A 25,813-nucleotide genomic window follows, 5' to 3' on the forward strand; every position below is an offset into this window, starting at 1 on the left:
ATGAATAAAAATGCATCAAATAATGCAAGGCAATGTGAATAGGATTATGTGTGCCTTGCTGTTGCAGTTATTATTATTTTTTTGCAGGGTCTTGAAATCATACAGTATATACCCCCATTATCCACATATGACCTTTATCACTGTCTGGCTGACTACTGAGCTGGAATAGATACTTGCCCTCAAGCAATGTTTTCACAGCTTCAAGTTGTTAATATCCTGCAAATAAACAGCTCAGTTTAATATCCAGAATACCTGGAGAAAATAAATTTGATATTTATTTGTAATGTTTATGAGTTCTCAGTCCATGATTTATGTAGACGTTTCATTCACATTTAAGTTAATTTGACTAATAAATAAGGGGCTCATAAATAAGGCTAATGGCACCTCCGCGTTGTATGGAGCCATAATATAAAGTCTACGAGACCAAACTGTATCTCTGTGCGCCTTCGGTTTCATATAGAGCGCTTTTTTTCTGTTGGATTTCCTATGTATTCAACAGAAAAGATATTGGGGGATATAATAACGTTTCTAAGCTAGTTTTCAAATGTCGCAAATGGCTCCAAAGTTATGGGCCATTTCCCCAGCCACCTGCGGCCCAATACATTTACAATAATTTACAGATAGACAAAGATGCGACCAATTTATTAGATGGCGTGTCCCAGTCTTAATAAATCTCCCCCATGTTTCATTGAATGCCATTGGATATAAGGATATATTCCCCACCCCTAGAAGTATTGAATATTGTTCTAAGGAAGCACAATACAGTGGCTCATTGTGTGCCTGCGGCTAGTAAATGTGTGTGCCACCATACATGCTCCATACATGTGTGTGCTCCATACATGAGGCCTAATCTCAAATTTTCCAACACAGTTTAGTCTATGTATCTGTTATAACAATCGTATTTTTCTAATGGTCAAACTAATTTTTATATGTAAACCCAGCCTTATAGAGGTCTAAACCAATCAACAAATTAAAGGGGTTTCCCTAGAAAGTCCTGTGAAGCTCCTCCAAAAAGAAAAATAATAAACCTTATAATATGGACAGGTCCTCAGCTGCCAGTCTCAGATGATGCCCACCACTCCAATGTCTACACTGATTATGAGAGTGGTGTGCACTCTATACTGGCCAATGTGACATTTTGTTCATGTAATCACCATGGCAGTTTGACCACCAGATCATCACATTATCACATTGGGGCATAAACAAAGATAAAAACCTGTAGTGACCAGTGCAGAATGTTACACATATATAAGTACGGCTCTGTACCATGGAAGTGTTGCAGGGCCAAATGCAGTATTTTTAAAGAGGGGTTTCCAAATGCATTATTTTTAAACCAAGTTATTTTTGCCATGCTACCACTTACCTCTTGTTTTTACGCTACGAGTATTGGTCTGCACGTATCCACCATCCAAGCCTTTTATACGACAAGCTCTAATATAAAGGATATATAATATATATTGTAACGTAAAAACCAGCGTAGATAGTGCCACACTCAGTGCCCCTTGTAGTTTTTGCCACACTGCCCCCTGTAGATAGTGCCACACACACTGCCCCTGTAAATAATGCCACAGATGTAGATAGTGCCACAGTGCCCCTTGTAGATAGTGACCCTGCCGACCTCTAGCAATGCAAGTCTGGTCTCTTCGGACCAGGCCTGCTCCAGCAGAATGACGCAGGTGAGGTGATGATGTCATCATGCCGCCTGCATTACAAGAAAAGAGTCAAATGGCGGGGAAGGGTACTGATGGTTACCTTGCCATGCTAGTGCTGTTAATTGTATGTGAGGGCCTCCCGAGCCAGCGGGGACCACCAGGAGGTATAGCGGGGCCTAGAACTGGAGCTCCAAGAGCTCCAATGATAATCCAGAACTGATCACAGGGAGGTTTCCGGGCAACTGGAAACCCCTCCCCTGCGTGCACCCTTTACTTTGTGGGCCTATAGAATTTTATTAATGCCATATAACAATTCTGTACAACTTGAAAACTCTTCAAAACCATAATATGCCTAGGGCCTACGTACCTTTTGTTTTTGAAGGATGTGAGGAAATCAGAGTACATGGAGAAATTCCATGGTAATATTAGCGTTGTGGAAAAAATGACATCCTTACCAAAGAGCAAATTGAATTCATAATAAGTTGTATACGGTCTATGAGCAAGAACAGAGAATTCTTTTAACTTAAAAGTAAGCATTTTTCATGTCCTTTAAGTTGTGCCTCTCAGTATGCAGCATATACAAATGTGCAGCTTGTATGCAGATGTCACTCATCAGTATTGACAGCAATTAAGAGGCTAATAATTAAAAAGAGCGGCAGATCTCATCAGCTGTTATCAGTGAGGGGCCATTAACCTGTAAATGAACCCAGAACAGAGTGTAACATGCCCATTTCTTAATTATCTGTAATTTCTCCCAGGAGAAGGAAGGATAAGGATTCAGCAGCATGACCATGAGAAAATATTAACACAAACAAATGACGTTGGTTGAGATCAGCGATAAACTTAGTCAGCTGTGCTGTGCAGAAAAGCAAAAACAATTTCCAGCAAATTGTTTAAAATAATACAATGTTCTCATCCATCCATGTACAGCTTAGTGTGCATACAATGGCATTAGAAAGCTCCTGAACCTCATGGAATTTTCTGAATTTCTGGCACTCACTGGAGAGTTTTAGCCCTTTTACTGCAATACCTGGCACAGTGACACCTATTGTATGTGCACATGGCTGTGTCTGGTACTGCAGCTTAGCCTATTCAAGTGAATGGAGTTGAGCTGTAGTATCAGACACAGCCGCATTGGGCACGTCTGTCACTTTGTTGGTGCTGCTGCCCTTTATTCTGCTTGACATAGCAACTCCATAGCTTAAAGTTTCTTCTGTTCAATGGTTCTTTGGAACACTGACTAGTCTCATAATGAAATGTTAGTTGTTTTGATCGATGATGGTCCGACCACTGAGACCCCCACCGATTGCTTAAATGAAGCGTCAGAAGCACTCGGGGGAGTGCTGTGCACCTTAGTTTCTATTTTTTTTGGAGCGGTGTATGGGCTCAATGGAATGTCTAGAAGTCCATTCACGGCATCAGAAATAAAACACAGCGCTCACCTGTGCGCCTATGCTACTTTGTTTTAGCGATCGGTGGGGGTCTAAGTGCTTGGACCCCCACCGATCAAAACTTCTGACATGTCACTATGACATGTCAACGTTTTTTTAAAAGTTTAGTTACCCTTTAACCACCTGTAACTTGGCTTTCTATGCCCCGGGTAAGGATTCAGTTTGCTATTCTAGTCCTGTATCCAGGGCCGGCCTTAGGGGTGTGTGACCTGTGCCATTGCATAGGGCGCATCACTCCAGTAGGTGCAAGGGGGTGCTGCACTGGCTTCCTTCCCCTGCTTGTTTCAGAAGCGCCTGGGCCCGGCGACTCAGCAGCCGTCTTTCCGCCCGGGCGCTTCATCACTCAATGGCGACTGCTAGCGGCGACACTGTGCATGAGGGTGCTCGTGCCGCATCCCCCCCATGGTTGGTGGTAGCGACACCACTATAGCTGAGCAGGGAGGTACCTCCCTGCTCTGCTATCTACTAGCGCCACTGTAGCTCCCTGAAGTAGCGGAATCCCCCTGTGGCCGGGAATTCCGCTCCGGGAACAGGGGGATTCCGCTCCTTCAGGGAGCTACAGTGGCGCTATCTACAGGAAGGGGGGTGCTATCTACAAGGGGGCTGTGGGCTGTGTGGCACTACCTATAAGGGGGCTGTGTGGCAATACCTACAAGAGGGCTGTGTGGCACTACCTAAAGGGGGTCTGTGTGGCACCACCTACCAGAGGGCTGTGTGGCACCACCTACAAGGGTGCTGTGCGGCACTATCTACAGGGGGCTGTGTGGCCCTACCTACCAGAGGGAATCTGTGAGTGGCGGGCTGATGGTCATTTTAGTGAGAGTGGCGGGCTGATGGTCATTTTACTGTGAGTGGGGACTAATGGTCATTTTACTGTGAGTGGGGGACTGATGGTCTTCAAGTGGTTTCCACCTCTGAGCTGTATTTAAAATTAATAGGAGGCAGAAAATACCTGTGGCTCTCATTTCGTGCTTTTTTTGCCTGCGTCTTTTGCATGAGGTTCAACGGCTTAAAAAAAAAAAAAAGGTCAAACAACGCTGTCAATTCAAAATCTGCTTCAGAATTCCTGAAGGAATATTGAGGAAGATTGTTTTTTGCCTTACAAAAAAAAAAATGCTGTGTGAACATACTCTAAGAGTGCAGTGCTTGTTTTTAGCAGTTTTTTGTCTTTCTCGAAACAATTTTTGGTAGGGGTGCCCTGAGGACATATTATTTTTCCAGTGGTGCCTCAAGTCCAAAAAGATACTAGGCTACAGGATCACGCCGGCCAATGCAAGGATCCCGCATTGGAGCAACTCAGTTTGTCGTGGGAACGGGGCCTTGGTGAGTACAATTTTTTTTTGTTTGGGGTCACTGTCTACAAGGGGGGGGGTGGGGGGCTGTATAGCACGATCTACAAGGAGGAGGTGGGGGATTATGGCACAATCTACAGTAGGGCACTATCTACAAGGGGGGGCTGTGTGTGGCAGCCAAGGGAAGGGGCATTATACTGTGTGGGGGCCATTAAGCAGACATTATACTGTGTAGGGGTACTACAGGGGGCAATATACTGTGTGTGCACTTAGGGGGCATAATACTGTGTGGGCACAATTAGAGATGTCCTTGAAGGGGTTATAATATATTATAAAATTTTATTATTATACTGTATGGGGGCACTAGAGGGGCATTATACTGTGTGGGGGCACTATATAGGGCATTATACTGTGGGGGGCATTATACGTTTTTATGGGACATTTTTTTATGATGGGGTGGGGCGCCGAAAGATAAATTTTGCACGGGGCGCCGTCTATCCTAAGGCCGGCCCTGCCTGTATCTAAATACTCTGGCCAAGGCAGACTGGTTTGTTGGCACCTCCTCTGGCACCCAGCACCTGGGGTACGAGCCCTGCCAGGCCTCCCCGGCTACACCCCTGTTCCGGAGAGCTACATGTGCAGTAGTGGAGCCTTGGGTGCTTAAGAAGCCATCTCAATATTGAATGCAGCTGTATATTTTCCTGGAGAAAATATGATGTATGTTTTGCAATCTGTCTTCTTTGTATTGCTTTATGAAGCTGATTGCATGTTCACAGAATAAAAGTAAAACCTCAATATCGTGCAAACCCCTAGAATTTTTTACATCCTGTTTTCAAGCTGATATACACAACTGATAGTGTTTTTCTTTATATATAAAAAAAAAAACCCTCTCCCATCTAGATTGAATCCTAATTTAACCCCCAACTGTGCTTCCATGTTACAAACTGTGCTGATGATTACCACACTATCATTGAAGGGAGCATGAAACAATTACTACTGGATATGGAATAGACAATCTCAGATGAATGCTCCCCTACCAGGTCTAAACAAGGGGTAAAAAGATAAATAAAATCATGAGTGAAGTCAAAGTAATAAAATCCAGTAAGCCACCTGCTTTACTAAATATGAAATCACCACTAACCACTTTGTCAGAAGTTATCATAACAAAGTGGACAGAGGGCGTAAAGAACTAAGCAGATAGGACAGCGATTATCCATTAATTTTCTGCTTCTTTTTAATCTGTAATTTATCCATCAATTATGTTATTTCAATGTTTGTGTGCCTACACTGTCTAGGTTTCAATGGATCTGTGAGAAGAGAGGGCAATGAAGTAATTGTAATGCTGTGACACTGCGTCACCATGGAGCTCTAGCATGAAGATTAAGATATCATCTTAACTTAAGTTACCACCTGTATAGTAGAAAATGGAAAATCCAGTATCTTCTCCTGTTCTGCGGTTGGGCTGGGAATCTGGCCGATACTCGGACCGTTTTTCACCGCCCGAACTCGGTCCTGTGCAAGAGGTGTTATAACACATCATTATTAACTTCCTTACTGTTTTACATATAGAATTTTTTAAGTTCATTTTCACTCTATGCAGTGTATGAATGCTTCTACTTTTCCAACATGGAAACCATCAGAAAGCAGGTTAGCTGTTGTTGTCAGATTGTATTAGTAGTCTTTATCTATTTATTAGTGTACATTGATGCATTGTTTCCAAAAGGCCCTGATGAGCTCTTTAACAATTAATAATCCCTGCAGCTCAGCTCATTAAAACGTGAATACCTAGAACAGTCCATCTTATTAACACATGAATATTCATATAGCCTGATTAACATATACATACCAAACACTAGTTATTCATGTGTTAACCCCTTGAAGACACGGCCAATTTGAGTTTTTTCATTTTAGCTTTTTCCTCCCCACCTTGCAAAAGCCATAACCTCTTTGTTTGTTCGTAGACATAGCCGTATGAGGGCTTGTTTTTCGTGGGACAAGTTGTAGTTTGTCATGGCACCATTTATTGTACCATATAACGTACTGGGAAGCTGAAAAAATTATTTGTGGGGTGAAATGTGAAAAAACAGCTATTATGCCATATTTGGGGGGGGGGGGTGTTTGTTTTTACAGCGTCTACCAGGTGGTAAAAACGACATGTGCCCCTTATTCTACAGGTTGGTACGATTACGGTGATACTAAATTTATATGTTTTGTTTTATGTTTTACCACTTGTAAAAAAGAAAAAAGAAAAAATGTTTTGTGTCGCCATGTTCTGAGAGCCACAAGATTTTTATTTTTCCGTCAATTTAGGCTTCATTTTTGCGTGGCGAGCGGTAGTTTTTACCGATACCATTTTGGGGTATATGCGACTTTTTGATCACTTTTTATTTCATTTTTTTGGAGAGCTAAGGTGACCAAAAACAGCAATTTGCGTGTTTTATATATTTATTTTTTTACGGCGTTCACCGAGCGGGTTAAACAACGCTATATTGTGATAGTTCAGAATTTTACGGATGCAGCAATATCAGTTGTGTTAACTTATTTTTTTAACATTGATTTAGAGAAAAAAAATGGGAAAAGGAGTTTTTTTTTAAACTATTTAATACTTTTTTATTTTTTTAACATTTACAAAAACTTTATTTGACCTTTTTTTACTTTATTAGTCCCCCTAGGGGACTTGAACCACCGCTCATTGGATCGCTTGCATGATATACTGCAATACTAATGTATTGCAGTATGTCGTGATACTGACAGTCTCCTCTGAAGCCCTTCAAAGGAATACAAAGATGGCAGGCCTGGGGGCCCTAATTAGGCCCCCAGGCTGCCATGACAACCATTGTCGCCGATCTCGCTGCGGGGGGGGGGCGCCATGGCATGTTTGAGGGGGCGTCCCCCTGTTTCTAACAATTTAAATGCTGCAGTCGCGATTGACCGCGGCATTTAAGGTGTTAAATGGGCGGAATCAAAGTGATCTTTGATTCTGCCCATTGGAGTGAGGTGTCGGCTGTATAGCCCGTGAGCGTGCTCCATACTCATATGTCGCCGAGGGGTTAATAATAAGAATATGTTCTGTCAACAGCAGCTAGTGTGCTTGTTTACGGTTTAGGAGATAAAAATCAAAAATATCTAAAAAGATAGAGATGGGCCGCAGAGCAATAAGGTTCAGTTCACACAGAGTTTTTGGGCACTGATTTTGACGTGGAAACCGCGTTGGAATGAGAGCAAAAAACGCTCAGAAACCGTCTCCCATCAATTTTAATGGGAGGTGGAGGCGTTTTTTTTCCCCAGCGCGGCCTTTAGCCACTTGCAGGTAAAAAAAAGTGCCATGTTTTTTCTTGCCACGGTTCCGCCTCTGACCCCCCATTGAAATCACTGGGAGGCAGAAAGTGTTTTTCACTGCGTTTTTTTCCCCGCGGTCCTCAATGGACAAATGCTGTAAAAACCGCGGCCAGAAAGTGCAGGCAGCTCAAAAGCTGGCTTCAAAATCCTCCGTGTGAACTAGGCCTAACTGCTAAGTCTGCTACCAGCCTACACCGATGGCAAATGTGTACCTATATGATTGTAGTGTTGCAGCTATTTAGTGTGTATTACAATGGCTTCAAATGTAGCTCAACTTCTCATATATAACGTATTTATTATACACCTCAATAGAAAATGTCCATTGAAAAGTCTAAAAATAATTATTATATAAACATTGCGCTCTGATGTGTGAAGATGAGCGGCACTACATACAACAGCGATGTTAAAGACAGCTTCTGCAGGTAGAGATAAGCAGCGTCTATGACGTTCATTTTTCTGTGCCAACCAGATTGACTGACATGAATTGTTCTTCAACAGCTGCAGTTCTGTGCCCCAGCTGCTGCAGAACCTCATAATACACAACACAGAGGCTGCAGACCTTCTTTATGAAAAGGATTACAAAGTTTTATATTAATCAATGTTGACAGGAATCTCTCCCGTACTCTTCAAAATGAGGTTCTGCAGCAGCTAAGGAATAGTGAAATCCCGCTTCTATAAATTATAAAGAAGATTAGGACTCAGAGTTCTGTGACTTTTCTGAATGCACTGCTTGGAGACTTGTTATATTATATATTCGTACAGTAGGGGGCATTGTTTTATATATCTTTAAAAGTGTAAAATTTGAGGATTTAATAAAAAATAAAAAAAACTAACAATTATAATAAAATATATTAAGAAAGCTGAAACAGAAACAATTAAGGTTTGAGAATACATTGTATCTACTTTATAATTATTATTACCAAGTATTCTAAATATGTTCCACTTTCGGATATTATGGCTGCAATTCCGACTTGATATTTTTCAATACATATTTTATGATCGTCTCATTTCTGCTGCTTTTATTTCCAGCAGGTACGAGCCTCTCAAATGAAGAGTATCCTACTCAAAATACAGTTCTGCCTTCAAAGGAGATCCCCAAGGGTATGAATAGGACAATACTGGAAGTGTGTGGTGGCACCGTCGCACCCCGCAGGAGTTTACTTCCAGCAAAGAAAACAAGCACATCACCTGCTGGTAAGCAATTCTATTCCAGATAACATCCCGGCTATAACCCGCCATCTGCATTATCCCACCAGGATGGAAACTATTTCTCATTATGTTAAATGAATGTTTTTCCTTTGCCTACTATAATGATAAAACAGAACCATCATCCTCCTGCCTAGTGGCATTGTGAAATCTAGAATTTACTGCAGGATTCACACGCCTATAAAAAGGTCATGTAAATTTAGTCTTTTTTCGTAGGTGTAGGAGCAAGAAGAAATAGAAAAAATATATAATTAATTATTATTGCTATTATTATTATTTTTACTATTATTATTTTTACTATTATTATTATTATTAACAATCTATAATGAATAATCAAATAATGCAATTATAGGAACATAAAAAATTGCCTCAGACAGTGTTTTAGAAATGACCCAAAGTATCTGCGTTTAGGGGACTCCGTCGCCGATCCGGCAGAAATTGCCGTAAACAATAGCACAGCATGCTGCACTATTGTTTCCGGTAAAACTATGGACACTTCGATGGAACGCCGACAGAACCCATTCAAATCAATGGGTTCTGACGGCCACCAGTGGTGTTTGTGTGGCAACAGAACCGTTGCGTCCGGCATTCCCTTGTTCAGCTCCTCTGACGCAGCAGAACAATGGAATGCCCTGACTCAGATGTGAACACCATGAGAGGACTCGTGTGTGTCTGTCAATGCCTAAGCTAATATGCGTCTCCCGGCCTAGCAGAGGCCATTGTCACTTTTCTTGTTGTTGTATTGACCAACAACAAGAATACAAAAGAATAGACACCGCATGGATGATCGTTTTCCTCACTACCTCATGGGATAAACGTATTCTTTCTCCGATTGGTGAGTGGTCCTGATGTCCCAGCGCCCCCCCCCCCCTACACAGCTGCGGCATTTATGATTAATGCTAATCAAGCTATTATATTACTGGATTTATGTTTGTTTGTGGTTTTATATTTATATATTTTTCACTGACACTTATGTATGAACACTTGACCTGGTTGGTATCTTTAATGATGTATATCTTTGCTATATTGGCACGTATAAGCTTTTAATTTTGTTAATTATGCAAATTGGACACATGCTTTATATACCACTGCATCACTATGCTTGAGAGAGGTCCCAAGGTGGGACAGAAATGTGTGACTGAAACATGTGACTGAATGTTGACAGAATAAAACCACAGTTACCTTTATCACCGGAGTGATGCAAAATTTCTTAAAAAAAAAAAAATTATATATACAGTATATATATATATATATATATATATATATATACACTACCGTTCAAAAGTTACATATGTGGGTTCAATTAAACTCTCAAAATGGCTTGAAAAAGAGAGCTTTCATGTGAAACTCGACAGTCTATTCTTGTTTTTAGAAATGAAGGCTATTCCATGCGAGAAATTGCCAAGAAACTGAAGATTTCCTACAACGGTGTGTACTACTCCCTTCAGAGCTCTAACCAGAGTAGAAAGAGAAGTGGGAGGCCCCGCTACACAACTGAGCAACAAGACAAGTACATTAGAGTCTCTAGTTTGAGAAATAGACGCCTCACAGGTCCTCAACTGGCAGCTTCATTAAATAGTACCCGCAAAACGCCAGTGTCAACGTCTACAGTGAAGAGGCGACTCCGGGATGCTGGCCTTCAGGGCAGAGTGGCAAAGAAAAAGCCATATCTGAGACTGGCTAATAAAAGATTAATATGGGCAAAAGCACACAGACATTGGACAGAGGAAGATTGGAAAAAAGTGTTATGGACAGACGAATCGAAGTTTGAGGTGTTTGGATCACACAGAAGAACATTTGGACCGTATCGTACGCAAGAAGTGCCCATCAAGCCAATCCAACTTGTGGGAGGGGCTTCTGGAAGCATGGGGTGAAATTTCTCCCGATTACCTCAGCAAATTAACAGCTAGAATGCCAAAGGTCTGCAATGCTGTAATTGCTGCAAATGGAGCATTCTTTGACGAAAGCAAAGTTTGAAGGAGAAAATTATTATTTCAAATAAAAATCATTATTTCTAACCTTGTCAATGTCTTGACTATATTTTCTAGTCATTTTGCAACTCATTTGATAAATATAAGTGTGAGATTTCATGGAAAACACAAAATTGTCTGGGTGACCCCAAACTTTTGAACGGTAGTGTATATATAATCCCTTTGAGAAAGCACAAATTGGACTTACATACCGCTGTAAATCATTTGGATGAGGGTGAGCTCCACATCACCGGAGAGAGTAGCAGGAGGAGCATTGGCACGTCTGGGGGGAGAAGCTACCAGTATCACGCCGTTTCTTTGGAGCAGAGAGCAGGAGGAGGAGCATTTCAAGCAGGACGAAGCATGATAGCAAAGAGGGCGGGAGCATGTCAGAGGAGAGGCGGGTGCAGCACGTGTCATCCTGCACTGAACAGCCTGCGGGATCGGTGCACAAGGAAGAATTTAGCATTGAGAGGAGTGAGGAAAGATTAAAAAATAAATAAAACTCCGGGGTTAAGATGAATGTATTTATTATATAACATATCTACTTTTTAAGTGCTAGTACTGGTATTGTTAACTGGTGTTTAAAATACTGGGAGATCGACCAGTTCAAAACACTCTTTACATTTTCAAACAATTTTCCTAAATTACAGCACATGCGGTTTTGCTATCCATCTCACCACTTCACCGGAGAACATACAGTATACATCCGATCCACTGAGTAAATTTCAAGGTCAGTTTCAGCTGTGTATTGGGATTATATGTCATCTCATAAAACTATGAACCTGGAACTGAGATATCATGAAAATACTGTAACAGAATTTATCATTATAATAAGGTGTACAAATAAGACCTAGAAATCACAAATTTTGGTATAATGGCACAATGTCATGAATTTTTTAATAACCAGAATAGAATCTCATTAAAGGGTTTGTCTGATTTAGAAAACCTATTTTCAAATACCCTATTAGAGAATTCTGAGTGAATAGACTGGGTACCATCTGTTAGCCAAAATGGAGGGTAGCTACAAAAAGCATGTTAACTCTGGAGGACCTGGCAAATCCATGCATTATTAGACAGTTCATTGATTTCAATCATTATGTAACGCTTCTTTTCGCCAGTGGTGGCGCTACATTAGAATTGAAAATTGCTGCCAGATTTTGCCAGGGTGCGAAAAAGCAGACAGACAAGCTCATAAATACATATCTAAATATCTGATGCTTATTAACATATAGACATTCAAATATAGTGCTTAAAATATGAGTAGCTTAACCTATTATGTTGTTAAAGGGAATCGGTCAGCAGTTTTGAGGTCTCAAAACTGCTGACAGGATGATATAGTGGAGGGGAAGGGCATTTTAAATTTACATTTTTTCTCAATGGAATGTTTAATTCCCTCGGCGCGCCGATCACAAGTGCCACTGAGGCGGGAATTGATGTGCCAGTGCTCCTGCACAATGCCGCCCGCACTTGCGATCGGTGCGCCGGGCGAATCAAACATCGGTGTCTCGATCATGTAACCTGCATGACGGAAAAAAAAGTACGTTTAAAATGTCTTCCCCCTCCTCTATATCACCCTGTCAACCGTTTTGAGGCCTCTAAGGTTAGGTTATTTTAGTTATAGTACTAAATAGAGCCACATAAATTGAAAGGCGAATCCATCAACAGCAGCTTGTTGACGTTTTCCATGTAGTAGCAGATTTCAAAAATGGAGTCTTACTTTCAAGTAGAAATTATATTATTTTAAACAAGAATCAAGCACATTAAGATATGAGAAGATACAGTTGCTTCAGAAAACCGAGTCATCTCAATAATAGTAACATTAATCACAACAGCCGGTAAATTCACCTGGAAAAACAATTTGAGGAAACCTCCCTGTCCTGTTTAGCTTATGAAGACACCAATGTAGTAATAATCGCCGTTGCTTCTTACAGCAGCAGATTTCATACTATTTCTATCTGCCTCAGTGGGTCTGGGATCCGTCTATCCCCACAGTAATAAGTAAACATCCGGCGCATCATTCCTTTTGTGTAACCTTTTGGAAGTGCGATTCTCAGCCCCGTTAAAAATGTAATTTTGTTCTGGAGTTTTTTCTAATTTATCACTTAAGAAATGTCACACACTGACAAGAGATTCTTAACAATATTAGAGAAGTGTCAAGGGAACGGAGTAAGCTGGAGTTGTAACTACTTCTTCACTCTCCGTGTAACTTCACTTTTCAATCTCATTTTCTACTGGGAACCTCTGACAAAGACTGTGAGCGACATGCACAGGGGAAGTCGGAAGACAAGATCCAAGATCACTTAACCGATGAAAAGTTAATTATTTTAGCTTCCAGATATTGGACTCACTGTATGGGTTGAAGCCAAGAGGCAGTGAGGAAAAGTAACCGAAAGAATACTGTCAAGTTATAAATCTAAATGTAGCGCATTACACCTTACAATGCCCAAAAATTAAATTTATGGGCAGCGAAGTAAACTGAATATCATGGAAATCATTGCAAAATCTATACCTGAGTCAACCCCCTGACCACAGATGGTGTTATATGGGGGTATCAAGCTGTGTCAGGGGCATGACTTGAAGCTGTAATGCAAAATCCCCCACCTACTATGAACTATTTATAACACTGGTGTCTTCTTACGTGGCAGGGGTGGCATTTTGGACTGCTACCTCTGTGCCCCCCTGAGATTTGCAGGATTATAGATTACAAGTGAAATGTTCAGATCACTCACTCCAAAACAGACATGAAAAATATGCAGCCCAAGAGCCAAATCTGCCCAGTTATGGGCAGAACTATTGCCATGGCAGTCATAAGAGCTGAGGAGCGCCACACTGAGGCGAGAATATTGTCCCTTTTTGCATGGCGAAAAAAAGTCATGGGTTTCTGCTATCACTCATTACTACTGTATGAGGGTTGTATTTTGTGCAGAAGATCTGCTAAATGACAGTGGTGCCCATCATCGCTCCAGTACAAGTGGTTATGCTACAGTTCAGTTTACAAGGTGGAGGACCCATTGCTGGTGCTGTTATGGGATCCTATAAATTCTAGAGCATTTAGCCAGCGATAACTTTGTGCAGCCTGTAGCATGGGAAAAAGGAATCACTATAATGTCCCGTATTGACACTAGACAGTAAACCAATAGAGGACAGTGACAATACATTGATATATTAGTATTAGTGCCATTGGCGCTAATTTGCAGCTGCTGCCGCAGACATATCCTGCAATATTGCCACAGCTGTGAGGCTACGTGCATGCTGTTGTTTGCGCATATATCTCCTACATCACCCGTGACAACACTTTTCATAGGACTGTCCCGCAAACTAGAACTTAAAGCGACATGGCTTTTGCAACTATCCATAAAAAGGCTGTTCCAGGCTGTTTTGGGGCGTTCTTGGGCAGAGCGTGGGTAGAATTTAAGATGTTCCAGTATTTGGGACCACAAGGTCCCACTAGGAAGGCAAGTGTTCCATCGTGTCACACCCATATTTATATCTCACCTGCTGTAATGCAATGAATTGGCTTTTTAATCATATTGCTTATTAACATTATGTGTACTAAATTTATAACCTACATTATGTTAACAGCAAGGAGCACAATCTCAGGGTATGTTCACACGCAGTGACCAAAAACGTCTGAAAATACGGAGCTGTTTTCAAGGGAAAACAGCTCCTTATTTTCAGACATTTTTTGTGCCACTAGCGATTTTCGCTGCGTATTTACGGCCGTTTTTGGAGCTTTTTTCAATAGTCTATGGAAAACGGCTCCAAAAACATCCCAAGAACTGTCCTGCACTTCTTTTTCACGGCCGTTTTTTTACACTCCGTCGAAACAGAACGCCGTTTTCCCATTGAAAACAATGGGCAGATGTTTGGAGGCGTTCTGCTTCCCATTTTTCAGTCTTTTTTCGGGCATTTACGGCACGAAAAACAGCCGAAATAGGGCCGTGTGAACATACCCTAAGAATTTGGCACTTGGGACAAAAAAGGTTGCGATTCCCTATTTTAGAGGGATTATGTGCAATGATATGCCTGGTTAGGATTACAACCCCTGTATCACGGCCATCATCAGGTAAACATTTTTCTCGACTTCCTTTTAGTCAATCCTTTGAAGAATATTCTATACAGCCATTATTTTACCAGCCTGAAAGGACTGATTAAAGAGAACAATAGATTATATTCAACTGCATAGCAAATGGAGATAAGATGGTGTCATGGTACAGCGCCTCGTCATCAGCACCAGCTGCATTAAAAAACACAAATGCAGCGATTGCAGAAGAGGGTTACACTGCATGTCAGCCATAACATCATATTTTCACTGCCAGGGAGATTTGGACGTTTTGCCTCTCTGGTAGCCGGGACAATTTTCAGACATGTACAAATAGAACCTAAATTTCAAACTAAAAAAAATCATTCTAAACTCCCATACCTATATATTTCTCGAAAATCGAAACCTGGAAAATTGACAAAATGAAACGCAGCTCTTTATACACACAGGCACCATCATCTAATTTTTTTACAGAAAAAAGTAACAGCCTATAAAATACAGGGAACACACAAAAGTAAGTGTACCTCCAAACCCTATAGATTTCCTGAAAGAAGAATGTCTGACAATTGCAATTGTCTTGTTGTCCTTTTGTCAGCCATGCCCATCTTTAACTTTGTGATAAACAAGAATTATTATTACAAAAAAAAACAAAAAACATTATAAGATACGTTTGCACCTAAAACTCACAAATTCTCCCACATCATCCTCTGCCGTCATCTTTTGTAAAAAAAATGGCTCTTATGAGCAGCTCTTTGCTCCATTTCTGGTTGAACCGCAGGAAGATTTGCCACACGCTGCACTAACTTGTGTTGAATCTGGAGGTCTTTATTTGTGGCCCCTATTAATGACAGCAAGCGGTTTGATTCTTGCTGGTTTATATTTGTTCGCTGTTGTTCTCTGGTTGCGTCCTGCTCTGTTGCAGCAGATTGTACCAAGGCCATTACTACATCATCCATTTTTCTAGACACGTCCACGTCTTGCCCGCATCCTCCATTCATTTGTGAGATATGCTCGGGATCGCAATGCTGGGGTTAAAGAACACGTGTCTTCTTCAATTAAACCAGTCCAACAGCAAAGAATAGGAGTAAGCTGACACAAAGACATTTTTATTGATACTTGCTACTGGGTGTGAACATACCCTAATATTCACCTAAAATCCAATGCATTTAGATGTGATTCATAGTCAGGCATCAAGCAGTACATGCACACAGCACAGTCTACAGGAAGCAAATATTTGACCTACTTTTCTAGCAGTTTTATACATTTCATTACACTGTTTTATCAGAAGAAACATGAAGTTTGGAAAATACAAGTGACAAGAAAAGTTTCTAGCTTTTCCATGGGCTGTTTTTAAACAAGCCTGAGGCTACTTGAGAGGACGAGGATGCGAGCTTAGGGCAGCGTAACTGGGAGATGGACAAATACTCAGATAACATGTAATACGCCATTTAATAATCTGCAAATTAAAACAACAACTATCCCTGATAATTGCCATGTATACCCCAATAATGCCGTTATGCCCTCTGTGTACACAACATAACTAAGTTCTCCCTATACAACTTAAGGCCTGTTCACATCAGCGTTGGTTTCCATTGAGGGGTTCAGTCAGAGCTTTGCAGGGGAGGAATCCCGCAACGGAAAGGCAAACGTAAACCATAGCTTCCGTTTGCATTGCTATTGACTTCAATGGTAATGCTTCCGTTGCTTATGGTTTCCGTTTCTTTGACAGAATCAATAGTGCAGTCGGCTGCACAATTGATTCCGTCAAAAAAATGGAACCCTTTCACAACAGTGACAAACGGAAACCATTAGCAAAGTATCCGTCACCATTGAGATCAATGGCGATGCAAACGGAAGCTATGGTTTACATATGCCTTTCCGTTGAGGGGCTCACCTGATGGAAAGGTCAGACGGAACCCCTCAACGGAAACCAACGCTGATGTGTACACAGCCTAATTGGTTATTTTTTATTTGTTTGTGTAAAATCCAAAGGTAATGCATATATACATAAACAGTGGTGTAGTTCTACAGAGTGCAGAGGTTGCAGCAACATGGGGCCCGGGAGCCTGAATCAGCACAAAACAGAATGGAAGTGTGAGCTTCTGAAATAATTATTTAGGTAAAATAAAAAATTAGGGACTATTTGGTAGAGAACTGGGAAAAAAATAAAGACCCATAGAGAGGAGATTGGCCAATAGAATTTATTGAACTCAATGTCATGTTAATGGGGCTAACTTGAGATGACATGTCCTTAATGACTTATTGTATTATTCTACTAATAGTGGCCATTAGATGATACATAGACCACACTGATGCATGTGGTCAGGAACAAAACTCAAGCAGATTGAAGCATTTAAATAATGTGTAATTGGTATTAAGAGTGTTAGGGTATGTTTACATGCAAAGTCAAAACCGGCTGAAAATTACGGCGCTGTTTTCAGAGAAAACAGCCTCTGATTTTCAGCTGTTTTTGAAGCTGAAAACCTTTTTTGGGGCGTTTTTTTATAGATGTTTTGGGATTGTTTCAAGAAGTGACATGCGCCTTCTTTTTACGGGACGTTTTTTTAATATAAAAAAAATGCCCTGTCTGAGCGAAATGCCATTTTTCCCATTGAATTCAATGGGCAAATGTTTGTAGGTGTTCAGCTACTGCTTTTTCAGGCGTATTTCAGGCGTGAAAACACAACGTGTGAACATACCCTAAATGTGTGGCAAGAAAACATCCCCCTCATCATTATATCCTCAAAACAAATAATAATAAATGGGCTTTATGCAAAATTCTATCCTTGCCGTCTGTATGATGCAGCAAAAATCATGATTCATCAACCAGGTGATGTGTACACACTTATCAACCGTGCAGTTTTGGTGACTTGGTGCCATTATATACTCCGTTTTTTGTTCTCAGCAGATAAGGGTGGAACTTCATGTAGTCTTCTGCAGCTGTAGTCCACACTTCTAATGTAACCCATGGATACTTGAGTGAATTTTGCTTTCTTGCCAGCTTGAACCAGTTTGGCCAGTTCTGAAAGCATCACGTCCAGTTTCAACAATTCCATGGTCACTCAGATGACATTTCTTAATCTTGGTATTAATTCTGAAACCTGTTGAACTTGTCTACAGGCTCATGGGTATTGATTATTATGCATTAATAAGCACATGTACTTAGGAAAGTATCTATTAGGAGTGTAAGAATTATTTTCCAGCAAGGTAACAAACCCCAAACATAAAGCCAAAGCTAAACAAGAATAGCTTACTGTGTTAATGTACTCAAGTAGCCAACGAGTCAAGACCTATGGTACCAGTCAAAAGTTTGGACACACCTACTCATAGAAGGGGTTTTCTTTATTTTTCCTTTTGTTACACATTTTAGAATAAAAGTAAAGTCATTGGAACTAAGAAGTAATGCAGGTGTGACTACACAGTCACCAATTCAATTCAAAACTATCTTATAATTAAGATTCTTCAAAGTAGTCACCTCTTGATAACAGCTTGGCACACCCTTGGAATTCTCTCAACCAACTTCATACCAGAGATTCTTTTCTAACATCTTAGGCTGATCGCTTGTCGGCTGCTTTTCCTTGACTCTCTGGTCCAACTCATCCCAAACCATCTCTATCGGGTTTAGGTCATAATCAAGTAGCTCCTACACAGCCTTGCGGAGTATTATGGGTCAAATAAATAATGGCTCAACTATGCGTAAATGAATTGGTGTATAACTACAGAATGCTGTGGTAACCATGGTGGTTAAGTGCGCCTTTAATTAACTATAAATTTGCAACCGTCTCTCCAGCAAAGCGTCCGCACACCATCACACCCCCTTTCCCATGATTCACGATGGGAACTACACATCCTTATAGAATCTGTTCACCTTCTATGCATCTAACAAAGAGACGAAGGTTAGAGACAAAAATCCCATATCTCAAACCCCTCCTAACAGCTCATCGGCCCGCCAACAATGCGATCGCGGAGTGGCGATGGTTGCTATGGCATCCTGGAGGCCTCATGGAGGCCCCCAGGTCTGCCATCTTTGTGCTCCTCTGGCAGGGATTAATAGGAGCCTGCCAGAAAGGCGATATATTGCAATACATTAGTGTTGCAGTATATAGTGCAAGCGATCCAATGATAACTGGTTCAATACTAATAAAAAAAGTAAATATCAGTTAAATAATGTTTTTTTTTTGTACATCGACGAAAAAATAAAAAAGCTATGGCTCGCTTATTTTTCACAGTAAGTTTTTTCCTTGTAAAAGTAGTAAAATATAGAAAAAACTATATAAATTTGGTATCGCCGTAATCGCATTGACCCGCAAAATAGTTAACATGTAGTTTTAATTGCACAGTGAATTCTGTAAAAACGAAGTGCAAAAAAGCAATAGACTAATCGCTTTTCTTTTCCTTTTCTACCCCAAAAATAATTGTTTTCCCGTTTTCCTAGTACATTATACAGTACAATAAATGGCGCGATTAAAAACTACAAGTTGTTACGCAAAAATCAAGCCTACATAGGACTATATAGACAGAAAAACAAAAAGTTATGACTTTTGGAACGTGGGGAGGAAAAGATGGAATTGAAAATCTGAAAAATGACTGCGGCAGGAAGGGATTAAAGGGGTTTTCCAGCCAACCAGCTGTTTTGAAGGGGCCACAGCGCTCTTACGAGCGCTGCTTCGCCTTCATTTGTTCTTGCTACTGTGAATCTTCGACACGCATTTAGTGGCGACTCACAGGTATTGCAGCCTTTTCTCCCATTCACTTCAATGGGAGAAAAGGCTGTAATACCTGTGAATTGCCGATAAATGCGTGTCGAAGATTCACATTGAGCAAGAAGAAATTACGGGGAAGCAGTGCACATACGAGCGCTGCGACCCCTTCAAAACAGCTGGTCGGCGGGGATCCCGGGAGTCGGACTCCAACCCATTAGCTATTGAGTTGTCTATCTTGAGGATAGGCCATCAATTTTTACTGGCCGGAAAACCCCTTTAATGATGGCTTCAGTGGCGTAACTACCGCTATAGCAGCCGTAGCGGCTGCTACGGGGCCCCCTCCCATGGCCGGAGGCTCTGCTAGCAGCTGCTATGGCTGCTACAGCGCGACGCCACTGAAGGGGTTGTTCCTACAAAAGACATACATCCCCTATCCACAGGATAGGGGATACATGTGTGATCGCTGGCAACGATAAGGAGAACGGGGGACCGAAAGTCCCTCGAAGTTCTCCATGACAAACCTCGGACTTAATGATAATGATATGCCAGAAATATTTTTCACAAGAAAACCCCTTTTTTATTTGTGAATCATATTGGAATAGTTTTAAAGGATTATTCCCACCCCAAACATGAATGGCATATTTATGGGATGTGCCATAAATGTCTTATAAATGTGGATCCCAGCTCTTGAACCCGCACTTATCTCCAGAGCGAGGTCCCGACTGGTGAGGCAGCTACTGGCCACTGCATCCAGGCAGGATGGAAAGGTGGCCGCACATGTGCGCAACTCTCTCCATTCTGCTCCATGAAAGTTATGGTAACAGCCAAACATTGAAGTGAATCCCATAGAGGTAAATGCAGAGAGACCCCCTTATGCGAGGCTACTTCTCCATTCATTGTTCACCCGGATGCGGTGGCCGGTAGCCACCTCACCAGGCGGGACGGGATTTGGTTGGGACCTGTATCTATCAGGCATTTATGGCATACCCTGTGGATTTGCCATAAATGTCTAAGGTGGGAATACTCCTTTGAGTGACATTACTTAGTTGTTCTCCAAGTTATAGAAGAATAAATTGGCATTTCTTTTATAGATTTAAAAGTAAAAAAAAGAATTTCTAGCGTTCCCACTGTCCATGGCTTGCAGAGACTTCCTGATAATTTTAAATGACTTCGGGATTGAAGTCGGAGTATTTCTTAATTCACAGAAAGCCTTGCAGCTTAGTTCAGCTGTGTGACCAAAGATTATATTTTTGTTGAGCATATTTTTTTGCAGGCTGTAGCAAATTTCTGTTCTATACTATCTATAGACATAGAGTGATTTTATCTGTTTGAAAAAAATATATAATTTCCTCTCGAATGCTTTTAAGAAAAATTATTATTTTTCTGGGTTATTTTTAAGCTTTCTTGCAGAATTTAACAATTAATTCTTACTTCACTAAATTCAGAAATGTTGTTTTTTAAATATTATTAATATTATTATTATTTTAGCTGTAATTGATTATATATACAGTTACTTAAAGGTCTTATATCTTTCACACTTTTTCCCTGTTTTCTCCTTGTGGGTTCACTTATAGGAATTACCTAGTACTCAGAAACACCATTAAAGGGGTTTTCCCATCAGGGACATTTATTATATATCCACAGAATATGTCATAAATGTCAGATAGATGCAGGTCCCACCTCTGGAACCCGCACCTATCTCTAAAATGGGGCCCCCTAAACCCTGTTCTACCGCTCTGTTTTCCCGCTGACGCTTCTGATTTCCGATCATAGAAGAAGGAAGCAGCGTAGCTCGCTGAGCTACACTGTTTCCGTACGTCCGATAGAAGTTAATGGCAGTTAGGGAAACAGCGTAGATCGCATGCTGATTCATTTTATAATATATCTTTATAGCTGTCTGAGTTCCGTGTTTCTGATACAGAGCTTACAATCTCCTGCATAGATATAGCTAAAACGGATCTGTCACATATTTATTCTGCCCTGTCTGAGGGCGCTTAATTCAGTGGTCTGTCACTTAATAAGTAAATCATCGTAGTTTTGGAGAATTGACACTTTATACTTGAGAAATGCGTAAGGCGATTCAGGGCTTGAGTCCAATGATATTTGACACATTTTCTCCTATTGCTGTGCTTAGGAAGAAATGTGTCGATCAGCGAGGGGAGCGTGAATTGATCAATATCATTGGACTCAATCACCACACGTACGCCGCAAGTATAACGTGTAAAGTCTCCAAAACTAGGGCACATTACTGAATAAGTGACAGACTGCTGAAATCAGGGTGTCTGTCAGTACTTGATGCTGCCCTCAGACAGTGCAGCATAAATATGTGACTGATACTCTTTAAATGATAAAATACTGTCTGTCTACTGCCACCACTAGGGGGAGCTTAATGCATACTGTTTGTTCATTTAACTCGATAATAAAACAGTATGTAGTAAGATCTTAAACTCACCCACTAACAACTAAACCATACTGATATTTCTAGTCTCCAGTTTTGTCCAGTTGAGTTTCCAATGTTAAAAATGGATCTGTAAGAATATATTAGTGGCTGTCACTGCAGGGGTGCAGAATAATTATAGAGGAGTGCGAACATATTTTGTTATCTTTAAGAGGCTTTAGATTTTATAATAGGTAATGAATCTTTGAGAAGATATTCTTATGATGTTTTGCATTTATAAAGTGCCTTAATAAGGATTCCAGATGATTAATTGATTACATTACATTCCTCAAATCTGTAGATTTAAATGTGACCGAAAAACAGAAAGTCCAGCAGCACCGGAAAGATGTGGGTGCAAGCCCTGGGGAGCAGACCGAGATCCCAGCTATACAGTAATCCAAAAAACAAGCAGCACACCGTAGTTGAAGTGTAAAAAATGAGGGTACTTTATAGCCCCATGTGCGACGTTTCAGCTCTATCCTCTAGAGCAGACATGGGCAAACTACGGCCCGCGGGCCAGATACGGCCCGTTAGGCTTTTTAATCCGGCCCGCCGAACTTGTCCAAATTATAGTAAAAACCTCCTTTTTTTTCCCCTTTCCCTGCAATGCCCACGTTTTCCCAATAGATGGTGCACTCAAAACACATTGACCGTTGTTAATGTGGCGCGTATTTCTCTTTATTTCACTTTAATTTTCACTTCGTTTCACGTCACCATTAAGCCCTTCGGTTTTCAAAGAGTACAATATCAGCCGTCACTTTGCCACGAAGCATGCAAACTATGCTAGCAAGCAGTCAACACAAGAACGGGCGGCTACTGCTCAGAGGTTGGCAGCTAATTTACAGAGTCAACAGAACTTTTTTCTTGATAAATCACAGTGCGTATGTTATTTTAATCTATTTACATTTCCTCCTCCCAGTATCTGCGAAATAGTATGTAAATGCCATATCTTGCATATTCCTTGAGACAAATTTATTAACTGATAAGGGCTATTTTTCACATTTGAAAGACAGTTAATAAATTGGGTTGTAGTGTTCTTACTGTGCTATGAGGTTTGCACACACTACATTTAATGCTTTAGTATATCCGGCCCAAACACTCCCTCCAAATGCTCCTGGCCCGGCCCCTCTGTCAAATTTTAGAACCCATTGTGGCCCGCGAGTCAAAAAGTTTGCCCACCCCTGCTCTAGAGCATTTCTCAAGCTGCTTGAGAAAGGCTTTAGAGGATAGAGCTGAAACATCGCACATGGGGCAATAAAAGTACCCTCATTTTTTACACTTCAACTACAGTGTGCTGCCTGTTTTTTGGATTACTATCTATCTATCTATCTATCTATCTATCTATCTATCTATCTATCTATCTATCTATCTATCTAGGGCCAGCGCGCGCAAATAGGAGGAAGTCATCATCATCAACTGCCACGATTTCCTGGTCTATAAGAAGGCCCCTGGCCTTCTAATCCTTGCCTGAGCATTGTTAGTTTTCCCAGTCTGTCTTGCAAATGGTCCCTTAGTGTTTCACGTTTCTGTTGTTACCCGTGCCTTGTTCCCCGTTCCTGTTTCCCGTGCTGTGCCTTAGTATCAAGTCGTGCCACGTCCGATGTCTTCTGCCACGTCCGGAGGAATCAACCACGTCCTGTGTCATCTGCCACGTCCAGAGGAATCTGCCACGTCCTGTGTCATCTGCCACGTCCAGAGGAATCTGTCACGTCCTGTGTCATCTGCCACGTCCAGCGGAATCTGCCATGTCCTGTGTCATCTGCCATGTCCGGAGGAATCCGCCACGTCCTGTGTCATCTGCCACGTCCGGAGGAATCCGCCACGTCTGGCGCAACTTGCGGCTCCTGTGTCATCCGCCACGTTTGGCGCTGTCTGCTGCAACCCTCTCCATCTGTGCCAGAGCTGCGGCCACCGTCTGGACTATCCAGGTACCCTTGTGCGGGACATTGTATTTCTGGGATTTCCTGTGGTTTGGCCAGCTGCCTCCCCGCTACGGCGGTACGGCCTAGTGGGTCCACTAACCCGCTCCGTGACAGTACGCTCAGGCCATGGACCCCACTGGTCAACCTGAGACTTTGACGACACAAGCCATGCTGGCCGAGATGGAGGATCTTCATTCACGACAAGACCAGCTCCTCCTGTCGGTGAATGCCATAGCCCATCGGTTGCTCGCTCCAACCACAGTCGTCACCGCACCCGTTCCTGCGGTTGCTCCTGCTACACTTCCTGTCTGTACCGGTACCAACCCCCTGTGTTTCTTGCCGCCACCTCCACGCTATGACGGAGATCCAAGGTCCTGCAGGGGATTTTTGAATCAGTGCCTGATCCATTTCAGACTACATGCCAGGTCCTTCTGTTCGGATGACGTCAGGATCGCCTTCATCATCTCTCTCCTTACTGGCAAAGCCCTGGCATGGGCTAATCCTCTGTGGGAACATCAGGGACCAGAGACCCGGGACTTGCAGTGCTTCCTACAGACCTTCCGCTCGATCTTTGAGGAACCTGGGAGAGAATCTTCGGCTGCTGCATCCTTGCTAACCCTACACCAGGGAGACCTCTCCGTGGGCGAGTATGCCATCCAGTTCCGTATCCTGGCTGCTGAATTGACCTGGAACAACGAGGCTTTGGTGGCTACATTCTGGCAGGGACTGTCTTCAGGGATCAAGGACGAGCTGGCTGCTCGCGATCTGTCATCTACCCTGGACGATCTAATCCTACTCGCCTCCCGGGTTGACATGAGGATCCGGGAACGTTCCCAATTGGTTCTCCGGGAGAGAGTACTTCCTAGGCTGGATTCTGCTGTCCTGCAATCCCCCTCAGTCATCCCACCAGAGGATCCGATGCAGGGTAATTATGTCAAATTGTCTACCCAGGAGAGACAACGCAGACGCACTTCTGGACTTTGTTTGTATTGCGGCCGTGGAGGCCATATTGTGCGTCTGTGTCCCCAGAGGCCGGAGAGACCCCATTGCCTAGGATTGATTGGAGAGACAACCCTAGGTGGAACGGAATCTAACAGAGCATTCGGTTCCAAATTGACTATTCCTGTGACCCTAGTATCCGGCGACAGGTCGCATCAAGTCTCTGCCTATCTTGACTCTGGCTCTGCTGCTAACTTCATCCAGAAAGAGCTAGTGGATCATCTTCAGTTGCCCACAGTTCCCCTAGAGACGTCTTTGGCTGTTGCCTCTGTTAATGGACTGCCTCTGCCGAATCCCATCATTTCTAAAACCAAGCCGTTGAAGCTCCAGGTTGGAGTCCTGCATTCTGAATTCATTTCCTTCCTTGTTTTGCCCAAGGCCATCAATCCTGTTCTGCTGGGCCTGCCTTGGCTTCGACTACATGCCCCAGTCCTGGACTGGAGTTCTGGAGAGGTTCTCCAATGGGGCTCCAAGTGCCATGGTCGTTATCTGTTGCAGATCCATCCTGTCAAGCCTCCTCTGCCTCAGTCGCTGGCGGGACTGCCTCCCCATTTTGCTCAGTATGCAGATGTTTTCAGCAAAAGGGAGGCTGAGACGCTGCCTCCACATCGGACCTATGACTGCCCCATTGAACTGGTTCCTAATGCTTCTCTCCCCCGTGGACGGGTATATCCTCTTTCCTTGCCTGAGTCTCTATCCATGTCGGCCTATATCAAGGAGAATCTGGAGAGGGGTTTTATACGAAAATCTTCCTCCCCGGCCGGGGCTGGATTCTTCTTCATTAAAAAGAAGGATGG

At 42.2% G+C, this 25,813-nt stretch overlaps 1 protein-coding gene across 2 annotated transcripts in view; it reads left to right on the plus strand.

Moving 5' to 3' along the window:
• Positions 1-25,813, plus strand: part of MTUS2 (microtubule associated scaffold protein 2) — a 578,616-nt gene that overhangs the window by 401,322 nt on the left and 151,481 nt on the right. For both annotated transcript variants that reach the window (XM_075851678.1, XM_075851679.1), the window contains exon 5: positions 8,764-8,928. In XM_075851678.1, the coding sequence (XP_075707793.1) occupies positions 8,764-8,928 (165 nt within the window). The remainder of the gene's footprint in view (positions 1-8,763; positions 8,929-25,813) is intronic.

This window comes from Rhinoderma darwinii, chromosome 2, assembly GCF_050947455.1.
Source record: "Rhinoderma darwinii isolate aRhiDar2 chromosome 2, aRhiDar2.hap1, whole genome shotgun sequence".
In the NCBI taxonomy this organism is placed as follows: Eukaryota; Metazoa; Chordata; class Amphibia; order Anura; family Rhinodermatidae; genus Rhinoderma; species Rhinoderma darwinii.